Source organism: Paramisgurnus dabryanus, chromosome 23, assembly GCF_030506205.2.
Source record: "Paramisgurnus dabryanus chromosome 23, PD_genome_1.1, whole genome shotgun sequence".
Lineage (NCBI taxonomy): Eukaryota > Metazoa > Chordata > Actinopteri > Cypriniformes > Cobitidae > Paramisgurnus > Paramisgurnus dabryanus.
Genome location: NC_133359.1, coordinates 23,495,925 through 23,508,766, shown reverse-complemented (window position 1 = coordinate 23,508,766; position 12,842 = coordinate 23,495,925). Strand labels below are relative to the sequence as shown.

The window sequence follows — 12,842 nt, the reverse complement described above, 5'->3', positions numbered from 1 at the left end:
TTGCCAAAAAAGTCTGTAAAAACAGTGATTTTCATGGGATTTAATAAATATTTAAAAGAACGTTTGATCTGACTCATTTAAACATGTATTTATATATTGAGATAATTTAAACATTTTAGATTATGTCAATTGTGAAGCCTTTTATATTGGAATGAATACATATTTCAGATTGAAGGAAACTGAATTTAGATCAAGTCTTTTAAAAATCTTTTTTTTAATTTAAGCCAATTTAAAATATTTGATTTACCCCAAAATCAGAAAAGAGATTGCATGAAATGCAAAAAAATAGTTTGAACTGAATGGTTTCTAAACATTAGATCAATGTAAAATCTTTATTGTGAATGGTTACTTCAATTTTATTAGGTTAATCCAATGTTTCACTTTTTACAGTGTAGTTATTTTTGTCTAGAGCAAAGCACTCACATACCTCATATGGGTAATATGCTATTGCCGCAATAATTAGCCTGTCTGGAACCGAGCTGAATTAAACCACTATAATGTATGACCCTTGCATTACATGCGAACGGCCCCTACGCTAATAGAATTCTGTTTTTGTCTCCCTGTCTCGTCCTCGACCCCGAGGACAATGAGACAAACAGACCCAGTTCCTGCTGCTGTGAAGGTCATCGCACACTGATCTACTGGCTGTCCTTCAACGTGATGCCCAGCTGATGCGCGACCAACGACCACCGGCTGAACCAGTTTAATCCACTTACCCGCTTCCTATCCTTACAGTGTCTATATATATAAATATATATTAATTTCTCCCTAGGGTTTTTTGTCCTTCTTTGAGTTTTTCCCACCGGGTTTTCTCCTAAGGGGTTTTTTTAGTCCCAGGGAGAGTCAGCCAACTTTGGCTTAACTTAGCACTTTACTGTATACGTTACATTATTAATACGCTCGCTTGTATGGTTTTAACCTTAGCCGCTATATTCTACTTCTTATACTATCTATTGATTTTCTGTGTTCTCCTCTACATCTTCTCATGTAAAGCTGCTTTGCAACAATTAACACTTGTGAAAAGCGCTATATAAATAAATTTGAATTGAATTGAACAGCGCTATTTTTAGCCTTTCATTGATAAAACGACTGCGGGTGTTCTCCATAGTTTCGTTTTGAAAGCGTGAAAGTTGCGCGATCCTATTTCATCAATTGCGCTGAAAATTCAGAGAAAGCTCTAACATACACACGTACAAAACTCTGTGCGGCATGATAATTGACCATGACTCCGACATAATATTAGTTTGCGTCCATATAAACTCATAATTACTCCCGCTCGCGTTTGAATGACAACAGAGAGACTCGCCCACCGTCTTACGGACCGTCCCCTCACAGTATTCAGGACAGAAGTGGTCGAAAGTGGACAAAAGAGACGGATTTAAATACCAGGTGTAAACGTAATGTGTCTCTCTCGTCCACTTGTGATCCGATCGATGAAAACACATCTTAATACCAAGTGTAAACAGCCCCAGAGTTCTAAAGACATTCTTTCTGATGTGCTAAATGAGAAATTCGTTATAGTTTAATATGCATGATATCAGAAGGTAATATATGGTTGCATTTGAATTCATTGAATTGGGTATAATTATTGAATTGAATTTCTATGGCACCAAAAATGTATGGGGGAATGTTGTGTTGTGTATTTGTCATTAGATGGCACTGTAGGCTGTATGTAGGGTTGCCAACTTTCTGAAATGGAAATAAGGAACGGGGGGGGGGGGGGGTTGCCTGGGTCTGGTGACATGCCCCCATGGAAGAGAATTTTGAAAACAAAAATAACCCCTGAAATAAAGACTTCTGGTGAAAATAGTGGAAACTAATTAATACATTTAGATAAATATATTTCATACAACTTCTTAGGCCTAAATATTTAATGAATAGCAAAGTATTACTAATAAGTATACAAGACTGAACCACATAGATGTGAAATATAAAGGCTATCATGATCATTTTGCCAACAATGAACCATGGTTTTATTAAAGTTTAATACGCCCTTCTTCAAAGACCCCACCCCTTTTTAAAACGTGAGCTATCTAAATCCATAATTATTTAATAAGAAACCCATCAGAAATGATTGACACATTATGAGACGGGAGGGAGCGGAACACAGGAACAGAGGGAGAGCACTGGAGAGATATATATGTGGATTGTTAGGCTAAATCTGTACTATCTCTTTTAATATAATCACTTTCTTATCAACTATATTTGAGTTTTAAAAATCCACATTATTACATACCATATGAGCCTCTGGAGACGACTGACGGACAATGAACCTTAACATTGCTCCCTCCTGTGCCCGCAGCCTCTCGCTCCTCTTGTGATTGTCTGCTCATGCGTGCTGCTTTATATCACACACTCCGCCGTGACAAACAGAAAAAACGCGAAGGCATATGGTAATTGGCCTTGTATTCATTGTCCCTCATGCATTCCAACCACGGGTAGTCATTTTCCCATTCAATTCTAAATTTTTGTGCTCGTTTCTTTTTCGCCGGCTGCTTGGATGCAGTCATTTTTACATTTCCCGCTGTTGTCACTTGTCGTCATCGTTGCTATGAGACGTGACATCACAATGACTGAAACGACCAATTAAAAGGGCATTCCCTGATGGGGCTGTAAGATGTTAAAACGCTACGCTGATCATAGACAAACAGAGGGAGAAATGACCGCACTGTCAGGGTTTTCTTATACAAATGACGCGGTCTTCGTTCATGGCTGACATATTATAAGCTATGTGTCTGTCATGTATTTGCACTGAATTAATTTTCATAAAATACGGAACAAACTGCGTTCCGTATCAGTTCAATACGGAACAAGAATTTTATGTGGCAAATACGGGACGATTCCGTATTATACGGAACGGTTGGCAACCCTAGCTGTATGTTATCTATTGGGGTGGTTGTTACACCTGCTGACAATTATGTAATGTATGGCGTGCTTGCCTCGTGAAGTGCTGGAATAAAACTTTAAGAATGAAGAACTTTCTTGATATTTTGGTTTATTTGAATTGAAACATAACAGATTGCTGTAGCACAACTCTGCAGTCTCGTTAAATTAACAAGGAGGGACGGCGGATGATGGTTTACAATGGCTATGATCCTGCAGAATATTGAGCAAATAAAAAAGGATAAAAATATCCTGACTAAATCACTAATATGAATGACAGTAAGGATAACTTACATACATATCACATCATATGATTCTGATCATTTCGGACGAATCCAAGAAACACCAGAGAATACATTGCAAAGTAAGCATCCAATCTTTAAAACATTCCACATTTATTCCAAAACAACAAAAAATATGGAAAAATCCTAAAAGATCCTCCTTTGTTTACTTTATATACGCGCTTCCAGTTAGTATGATCGATCATGTTTATTTTCCAAAAGATATAGATTCTTATAACTGAAAAGTCACGTCTTCCTGCTCTGTGTTAGAATCTTCCGACAAAACTACGGCTGTGTCCGAAACCGCATACTGTTTGTGACGTGTAACAGTAAGAGCAAAGAGCTACATACATTTTAAAGCTGAATTTTAGCTTTCCATTATTGACTGATCTAACAGACATCTATAAAAAAAATAAACGTTATTGTTTATTGTAGAAAAGTATATGAATTATATGAAATCAGCTGTGCTTGCTGAGTGATTTTAAATAAATGGGGTGCATGCTTCTAATAAACGTGGTGCTTATAATGAAGATGTTATTCTAATATCAGATCAATATCAATATCATTTTGTCAGTAATTTTTTTTATTCACAGAATTTTAAACAACAACTTTGACAAGTGCTTAGTTTATAATGGTCTTCCTTTTGCGATGCTTCTGCCATTACGTACCGGTCAAGATATTCAAAACTTTACACTACATTTCCTTATTAAAAAACTGGAGAAAAGTAAATTGATGTTAAACAATATGCCCATGATACCTATACAAATAAAAATCGGTATTATTTGAAAACAAAAAGATAATAATTAATTAACAATTTTATAAAGAACACATCCTTAAAAAAAAAAACACAAAAAAACTTTGTAATTAAATAAACAATGGGAAATTTCTCATTCAATGGAGTTGTGGTGGCTCTTAAAAGAGCCTTTGGTTTTGATGGTGAAGTATTGAGTTTAAGCGCGCTCTCCACGAATACGGCGAGCCAGCTGGATGTCTTTGGGCATGATGGTGACCCTCTTGGCGTGTATGGCGCACAGATTGGTGTCTTCAAATAGGCCGACCAAATAAGCTTCGCTGGACTCCTGCAGGGCCATGTGAATCTTGAGTGCATTTGTAAATGTCGTTTGCATTTCTGAATTGGTTGTGTATTCATGAATTTTGTGTGCATTTCTGAATTTTGTGTACATTTGTGAATCTTCTGTGCTTCTTAAATTTTGTGTGTGCATTTGTGAATTTTGTGCACATTTGTGTATCCTGTGTGTGTATTTATGAATCCTGTGTGTGCATATGTGAATGTAGTGTGTGCATTTATCTTTATTGAGACTCTTCTAGCTCCATACTGATCAGTCTTGAAGTCCTGGGCGATTTCTCTCACCAGACGCTGGAAAGGCAGCTTACGGATCAACAGCTCAGTAGACTTCTGGTAGCGGCGGATTTCTCTCAGCGCTACGGTACCGGGCCTGTAACAATGAGGCTTCTTCACACCGCCGGTGGCTGGGGCGCTCTTACGGGCAGCTTTAGTAGCGAGCTGCTTCCTGGGCGCTTTGCCTCCGGTGGATTTACGAGCAGTCTGCTTTATTCTTGCCATGATCACAAGGAAAACTTTGCCTTTCGACACAAAAATGCATCTCTGCAGGCTGTTTTTAAAGACAAGTCTGCTATGAGCTCAGAGGGTGGCTACAGTGTACTGGCATGTGATTGGCTAATAGGTGACGTCAAAGTATACAGCTGGCCAATGACTGTGCGTATCCTGAATGTATCCATATTGTACGGAAATAGAAACAGTGAAGCTGGTACTTCTGATATGAAGGCAGTACTCTGAAAAGAGAGAAAATTTGAAGAATGTAGCAAAGAGCTCTGTAACTTTGAGCAACCTGTTGAGTTTATCTGGAACACAGTCTATAAGCAAAGCAGTGATAGAGTATCTAAAAGAAACACAACTAGCAAAAGACTTTAGCCCAATTTAATTATTTATTTATGTTACTTTTATACACATTTATTTTTGACTTCCCAATGTGACCACACTTTAATCCAGTAGATGGCGATAATGCACAAGATTGTAAACTGCCAAAAATAATCACTGAAGAAGACGACTGTGCTTCTCCTGTTTTCAAACAAGCGGTGTTTCCCGCTCGAAATCCTTTGTTCACATACAAGCAGCGTTTCAAGCGGTTTTTATGCATCGACGTATTTTATAATGGTTCAATATTAAATACCTTACTGGTTTGGAGAGATTACGCTTAAATAATATAATAAAGCATTAGACAAAATTACCAGTATGACTGCATTCACGAGACGATTTTATTTGTTTTAATATAGGCATACGTTATATTATCATATGCCAGCACTGCATGTGAACTTTAAAAGCTACAGTTAATTTTGTGATTAACTCAAACACTGCATTGCACATTCGGGGGATTTTTTCTTTTGTTGTTTTCCTACAGCATATCATCCTACACACTGTAAAGAACATTAACATGGCCTTACAATAATTTTTTTTAAAGACTACATTAAAATGAAATCAACAACTTAAATGAAACGTTAGTATTATCAGTGATTCTCTTTTCCTGGAGGCCCACTACTCTACACTTTTTTTCGTCTCTCTTATCTGTCCGACTCCGTTCAGTACATAAATCTCTACTGAACTGATTGTTTTAATCAGATGTGTTAGATATACAAAATATGCAGGGCAGTAGGCCTCCAATAGATGCTGCCTTTAAATTCAGACCAGCATAAAATAACTAACAAATTTCACTCTTTTACAGCTCAAGTGGGTGGCTCTTAAAAGAGCCTTTTATTTAATCTTGGAGAACGGAGTAGTTTACTTTGCTTTAGCGGGCTTCTCGGTCTTTTTTGGCAGCAACACAGCCTGAATGTTGGGCAACACACCGCCCTGAGCGATGGTCACGCGACCCAAGAGTTTGTTCAACTCCTCGTCGTTACGCACTGCCAGCTGTAAATGGCGGGGAATGATGCGGGTCTTCTTGTTGTCACGAGCGGCGTTTCCAGCCAACTCCAGGATCTCAGCAGTAAGATACTCGAGCACAGCGGCGAGATAAACTGGAGCTCCGGCACCAACGCGTTGTGCATAGTTACCCTTGCGAAGAAGTCTGTGAACGCGGCCGACGGGAAACTGAAGCCCGGCTCTGGATGAACGAGTCTTAGCCTTCGCTCTGGTTTTACCTCCGGTTTTGCCTCTGCCGCTCATTTTCAGTTGAAGGATTTGCTGCTTTCTTGTAGAAATACAAAAATTAATGTAACTCCATGCTCTGCTGTTTTCAGTATTTAAGAATGCTTGCCACTCGCCGATTGGTTAGATTGTGTAGAAAGTTTAAACCAATCACTGAACTTCCCTCCAAAAGACAACGCCCACCCTTCCTTTTCCTTCTCTCTCTGATGTTGTTTGTATTACAGATATATTAATAATGACAAATAAACGACAAAATCTCAAAGCTCATGCCACAGTTTCACAGCCCTTCAGAAGCAGATCAGATGCAGATGTTAGACAGACACACATCAGCTGGGGCCCGTACCATGAAAATGGTTAAACAAACTCGGGGTTAGAGGATTAGTTTCAGATTGACAAAACCAAGCCAATGTGCAGGCCTTGTTGGTAAAAGCTATTTTCATGGTACCCAAAACCCAGGATTTGCACAAACTAATCCTAAACAAAGCTGGCTAACCAACTAAACCAGCTTCATGGTATAGGCCCCTGATGTTTGATCAGTTAAACACCTTCAGAAACAAAAAGCAGGTCTGTTCTGTACACTGCGTTTATTCAAACTTTCATGTGTCTTTGTGTAAAATGTAAATTTATATACTTGAAATGTTCATATTTCAAAGTAAATTTTATAATTTAAGTAACATATTATATTCAGTGCTTTATCCATCACCCAGCACCTTGTTTAATTCCACTTAAGTGTTTGTCATTGTGTTATTTTGTTGTTTTATGTACACGCTCATCCCAATAAAGCACCATTTCATGAATTCAAATATATGTGGCAGACAGTGCATTACAAATTGTATTTAATATGGTTTTACTACAAACATCTTGGCTAGTTAAAGACATTTGTGGCTACTGTGGTTTCACTACATATACTGTATCATGACACTTAAACAAGCTGTCTTAATTGTATTTATACACATGCAGATTGTTTGTTGTTAATAATTGCTGTTATCTTTACGCTTTGTTTCAATTAAATATAACTTAAATAGCATGAGCCAATCATCTGGGCTGTTAGGAAAAATATAATTAGTTTGATTTACTGATCAAATTCACCCCTGGGAAAGCTCTAAAATGCTGCTAAAATGCTGCTTTACTTCCTGTCTCCTGAGATACTTTTATCAATTAGATTTTTGAAGCCAGCGTGGTGTGCAGTGGGAATGTGATTGGTTAAGCATGGTCGAGTTTCCAGAAAATAAATCAGCAGCCAAGATAGCGGCTGGAGCACAGTTTTAGGTTAAATAAATGTATATTTTAACTTTTCCAGCAAGAAATTAGTATTGTAGTTTTTAAATATTCGATTAGTTATCACAAAGCTGCTCTCTGTTTATATTTCAAACAGAATTCCATTACGTTGCATATGAAGGCTGTCCGAATGCGTTTCCTGGGGCTGCCTTCATGTTAGGCAACACGTTAACTCCCTAAGCTTTGAATGAGACTTGAACTTCTCATTTGTGAACAACATCAAATGTCAAAACATGAAGTGCTGCATGCATGTATTTGAGGGTAGTGGACCCACCATTCCCTTCACAGACACAAGTTGGGAGAAATTCATTAAATCTGTGTTTCTGTGGAAAGACCTTGAATGCAGAGAAATCATTATAGCAGAAGAGGCACTTCAGACATACTAGTTACAAAGACAGGAACCTACAAACCAGTTAGTCAAACCAGCTAACACTGGTTACCACATAGAGTGCTACAGCCAATCACAAAGATAAAATGCACAAAAGGAGAGAGGAAGTTTTTATTGAAGAAACTGCAGAGGAAGGTTGGTATTATATTGTATAGACATGCAATGGAGACAGTAGTATACAGTAAAGAAAGTAGTATGTTTACAGTAATATAAATTAAATATGCAGTGTTTTAGCAGTAGCCTTTTAATAGCAGAGCAAAAATGCATCATAAACAAATGGTTTAAGATTATTATACACAAAAAATCGCTGTTGAGTGGCATATATGTATAAATATTCACACATGTGCAGTGAAGTAAAAGTATGAGAGTACAAATATAGATACAATGTATTAACAGTAATATAATTAAAACAACCTACAAAAATGTACCCTTGTTTTGGTCCTGATCAATTTTTATTGACTTTGTGTAAAATAATGGAAAGTTTTTCATAAGATCCTCTCAATGTGTTAGCATGACTGAAGCTTGATGCTGTCGTGTGAGAACAAGCAACAGCCAACATTTGTCCGTCTCCAAAAGTGCCTCTCGCGTAAATTATTTAATTTAGATGGCTTACATTTATTTCCCCTCACAGAAAACCACCACAGGTTTATCAATGCCATCAAAGTATTATTTTGTTTTTGTTTGTTTGTTGATCACGAAGTACAAAGTAGGAATCTGTGTTTATTAAAAGCGCCGCCATTGTTGTGGGGCCCACACCTGCTTTCAGTACAATGCATTATCTGCAAACATAAGATAAGATTCAGAAACACAGCAGGAAAAGTGTTAAAGAAAAATAAACACAGTGTGAAACTGTACTTCAACTGTCAATTTTGCTTTTCAAAAAAACTGTGTAAGAAACAGAGGGAGTAAAGATTGCAGCTTATAAAGTTTGTAATACTGTGAAAAGCATAAATTAAATCGAAATGTAAATGTTCGCTGCTCTAGTTATACCCACCCAAGCAGCTGTAGTGTACTCAAGTGTAGCTTGCCCATCGGTCATTTTCAAGCGCTAACTTTCTGAAATATCACCGGAACAACCGGCTGGGGGTGTGTCTCTCTTAAACAGAGATGGATGAGTGAGAAATGAAGACGACACCGATACATATTTTGTATTTATTCAGCGATCGGCGGTAAAAGTGAATCTGTACGGAACATCGTTGTTGTACGGAACATGGTTAGTCTACGTTAACCTACGTAAAACGACACTAATGAGACACATAAACGTTTGAACAAAACAGTGTACACAACAAACATTTTATATAGATATAATTTTCTAATTAAATGAATCCTTACAATCACACAAAGAATGTCCTTGGCGATGGTCAATGTGCTTCCACTGCAGCTTGTGTATGAATCCATGTAACAGCTGTTCTAAATAACCTACATCTGATTGGTTAATAATAATCCTATGTCAGTATCTTGCCGTCATATTGGTTTGACTGATTTAGTAGGCAAACACGTTTTTTTTTTTTTTAAGTAGGCAATGTTTGCCTGCATAGTTACAGGGAAATTGTGTCATTTCGGGGGGAAAAGTGCAATAAATGGGAGTGGCAACACTTTTCATATTGTTGAGAATCAAACAGAAGGTTCTCCCTCCATGGGGATCATCCATTTCAAAAGTAAAGCAGATACGGACCCTCAGACCACCCGTCTTTAAGGAAAACAGATAAAAATACAGATAAAATGACATATACATGACATTAGTTGGTAGTCAGAAACTGTAAAGCAAATAAGTCACAATGACAGTTTAAGTGAACGGAAGTGCAAATAAACATATGTATGAAATGTACATGTTCAACTATATTTCTTGAATGTATAAACACTAAAGATACAGAAATAAAATAGTATAAAATAAACATCTGTAGGTCTGACCAAAACCTGGCAGAGCGCTCCTTCTGTGCTCCTCTTTCTCTCTTTTGTCATTTTTCCCTTGGCATCTTTTGATAAGAGGTACGTCTCCAGAGGTTCGTCTCGGACCGTTTTCGTTTGTTTAGATTGGACGTTATCACGGCTGGTTCTGGATGATCGTGAAGACGTGCGTGCTGGGGCCTGCACACTTTTGCTCCCATCATTTTTAGCAGGAAATATTGCTGTAAACACTGTAAAGATAAATTTACTTTTCATTAGAAAAAATCTTTCACACTGAGGGCCATGCCACGATATCCATGAGGTCAATATTACACGGTTTTGTTTGTTTGTTTGTTTGTTTGTTTGTTTGACGCGCGCATTAAAAGCTGGCCGACCAATAAAATTGGCACTTTTGTTCACGTGCCTGAAGCTGCTGAAGCTACAATAAAACATGACTTGGTGGCGCTTAAGCACAAAATGGTCTTGCAGAGCAAATCATGTTAAAGAGGTAAACACAGACCAAGAAGATGCATCGAGGCAAGATGAGGAGCTGATGTCTTATTGTTTTATATAAATACATTGCTTATAAAAATATAAATATATATTGTTATAAAAACAAGGAACTTTATGACAAACGCGACATGGACTACAAAAATCTAAGAGAGAGTTGTTATCAAATGGGATTTGACGGTTAGTTTAAAGTCGCAATGAAATTGAAATGAAAAACTATATATATTTTTTTTAATATTGTGGTATTATTAACAAATGACTTATATGTGAGCTTCATTATTTTTTAAAAATTTGTGTGTGCTCATAATCTTTAATCAAAAATGCAAATCTCCTCCCCTCCTCAAAACGATCTCTCTTCACTTCCGGTCAAAAGTATGGCAGGTGGGCGGGGTCCGGGAGAAGATCGCAGTGATTAGCAATTAGCGACACGACCCAACTTCAAACGATCCAATCAGATCTCGATGGACAAATTCAAATCCAGCCCTGCCTTATTTCATCTCAAAAGCCGTTTCATTCGGATATACGTCACCACGGGGAAAATAAGGCAATCGCTACTTCCGTTTCATGGCGACTTTAATTTCTCTTATTACCTTAACCATGGTTTGGAAACAAAATAAAATCGTTGTGCTTAACCTGTGTACTGTGTGACCTCCTGTTGTGGGTCAATCACATTGTGTCATGTGGTGTGAACAGCTCAAGAACTTCAACACAACTTCTACAGTCATGTAGTGTGAACAGCTGGGGAATAGTTGGGGCCCACACTTAAAAGTCATGTAGTCTGTACGAGCCTTTAAAGGCTCCCAATGCTGCCTTTAAGTCCAGAGACAAAGACCTTTACAAATCTGTGCAGACCATCAGAGATGCAAAAGCAGAGTACAAAAGAGAGATGGAGGACCACTTAATAAACAATGACCCACAACGACTCTGGCAAGGGAATTCAGCACCTCATAAACTACAAAAGCAACACTCACAAGACCTTTGATGCCAAAGTCTCCCTAGCAGAAGAACTCAACTGCTCTTTGTTTGATTCGAGGTAAAATCGTCAGAGACCGTCACACCCACCCCCAACACGGAAAATGCATCCAGGATTTGTCCGGGATTGATTGATTTTGGGTTCATTCACACTGTCAATGATTTTTCAGAATCTGTTTGTGCGTTCACACCGTAAAGATCCTGTAAAGACACCTCACGTATTTAACCCTTATGTTCTGGGTCAATTTGACCCTTTTTGATTTTTAAGCTGTCGGATAAACCAGTTAACCTGTGATTTTTTTCTTGAAATTTTGTGACTTTTTCTCATTTACCGCCATGAACATGCATGGAAAGTTTGGACATGCTGATATGTTTTGAAGTACCAAAATAATTTTGTAACGATTTTGAGGTTTTGTTTTGTTCCAAAGCAACTGTATAGACCTAAATGAAATATATATTTTTAGTGTTTGTTGCTATATTGGTGTTTTACTATCCTGAAATGGGGGTAAAAATGCTTCTTCTCACTTTTATAGTACTGAAAAAGACTTTTACAGACACAGTTGGTAAAAGTGAGCTATCATTTCTATTCACAATGTATATGAAATACTACTTAAGTTACAGTTTTCTTCCAGACATTTTGTGACTTTTTCTCATTTAGGGTCATGAACATGCATGCAAAGTTAGGATACACTGATGTGTTTAGAAGTGTTTTTTTTTAAATAATGCATTTTTTTTTACAATTTTGATGTTTGCGGGTCAATTTGACTCATATTTGTTTGTTCCAAGGCAACTGTATAGACACAAATTAAAGACATTTATTGCGTTTATGTTGGTGTTTTACTACTCTGGAAAGGGAAAAGTGAGCTTTTTCTTACTATTTTCAGTACTACAAAAACTTCCTCAGACACAGAAAAGTAAATGTGAACTATCATTTCTGTTTAAATGTATATGAAATACTATGTAAAGCAGATGAATTCAGACCCACAAAAAATCCAGAGGTGAACACAGGTGATGCCAGCTGTGCCCCACAAAATATGACACCAAAATAAGCACCATTTGTGTAAAATGCAAGAAGTCAGAAAGCACATGCTTGATGTGTGCACATCATATAAACAGGGATTTCTTGAATTTGTACAATGAGCCTCAAGAAAAAAAGATGAGCATATTTAGAAAAATAAAAGCTTAATTTAATTTCACAGCAATATTAAATTGTTTATGTAGGATGTTTTAAACATAGGTATGTAAAAAAAACATGTTGAAAAATTAAAAAATTAAAATGTTGCAACAGTTTTTGTTAAAAATTGTGGTTAAATGCATTTTTTTAAATCATACTTTTTAATTTTAAGTGTTTGTAATGTGTGAGAAATACTGATACTAAAATGGTCCTGTTCATACCAAATTCCTTCTTGTTTTTCATAATTTGATATGTAAGGAATTGCATTGAATCCAATGCGGG

General features: G+C 37.1%; 2 protein-coding genes across 2 annotated transcripts in view; one reads left to right on the top strand and one right to left on the bottom strand.

The window, feature by feature from the left end:
- Positions 1-12,842, top strand: part of LOC135788203 (histone H2AX-like) — a 43,896-nt gene that overhangs the window by 27,921 nt on the left and 3,133 nt on the right. The window lies entirely within an intron of this gene.
- LOC135788197 (uncharacterized) overlaps positions 5,983-12,842 on the bottom strand; it is a 75,151-nt gene continuing 68,291 nt past the window's right edge. The window contains exon 2 of the mRNA XM_073813362.1: positions 5,983-6,394. Coding sequence (XP_073669463.1) covers positions 5,983-6,394 — 412 coding nt within the window. The remainder of the gene's footprint in view (positions 6,395-12,842) is intronic.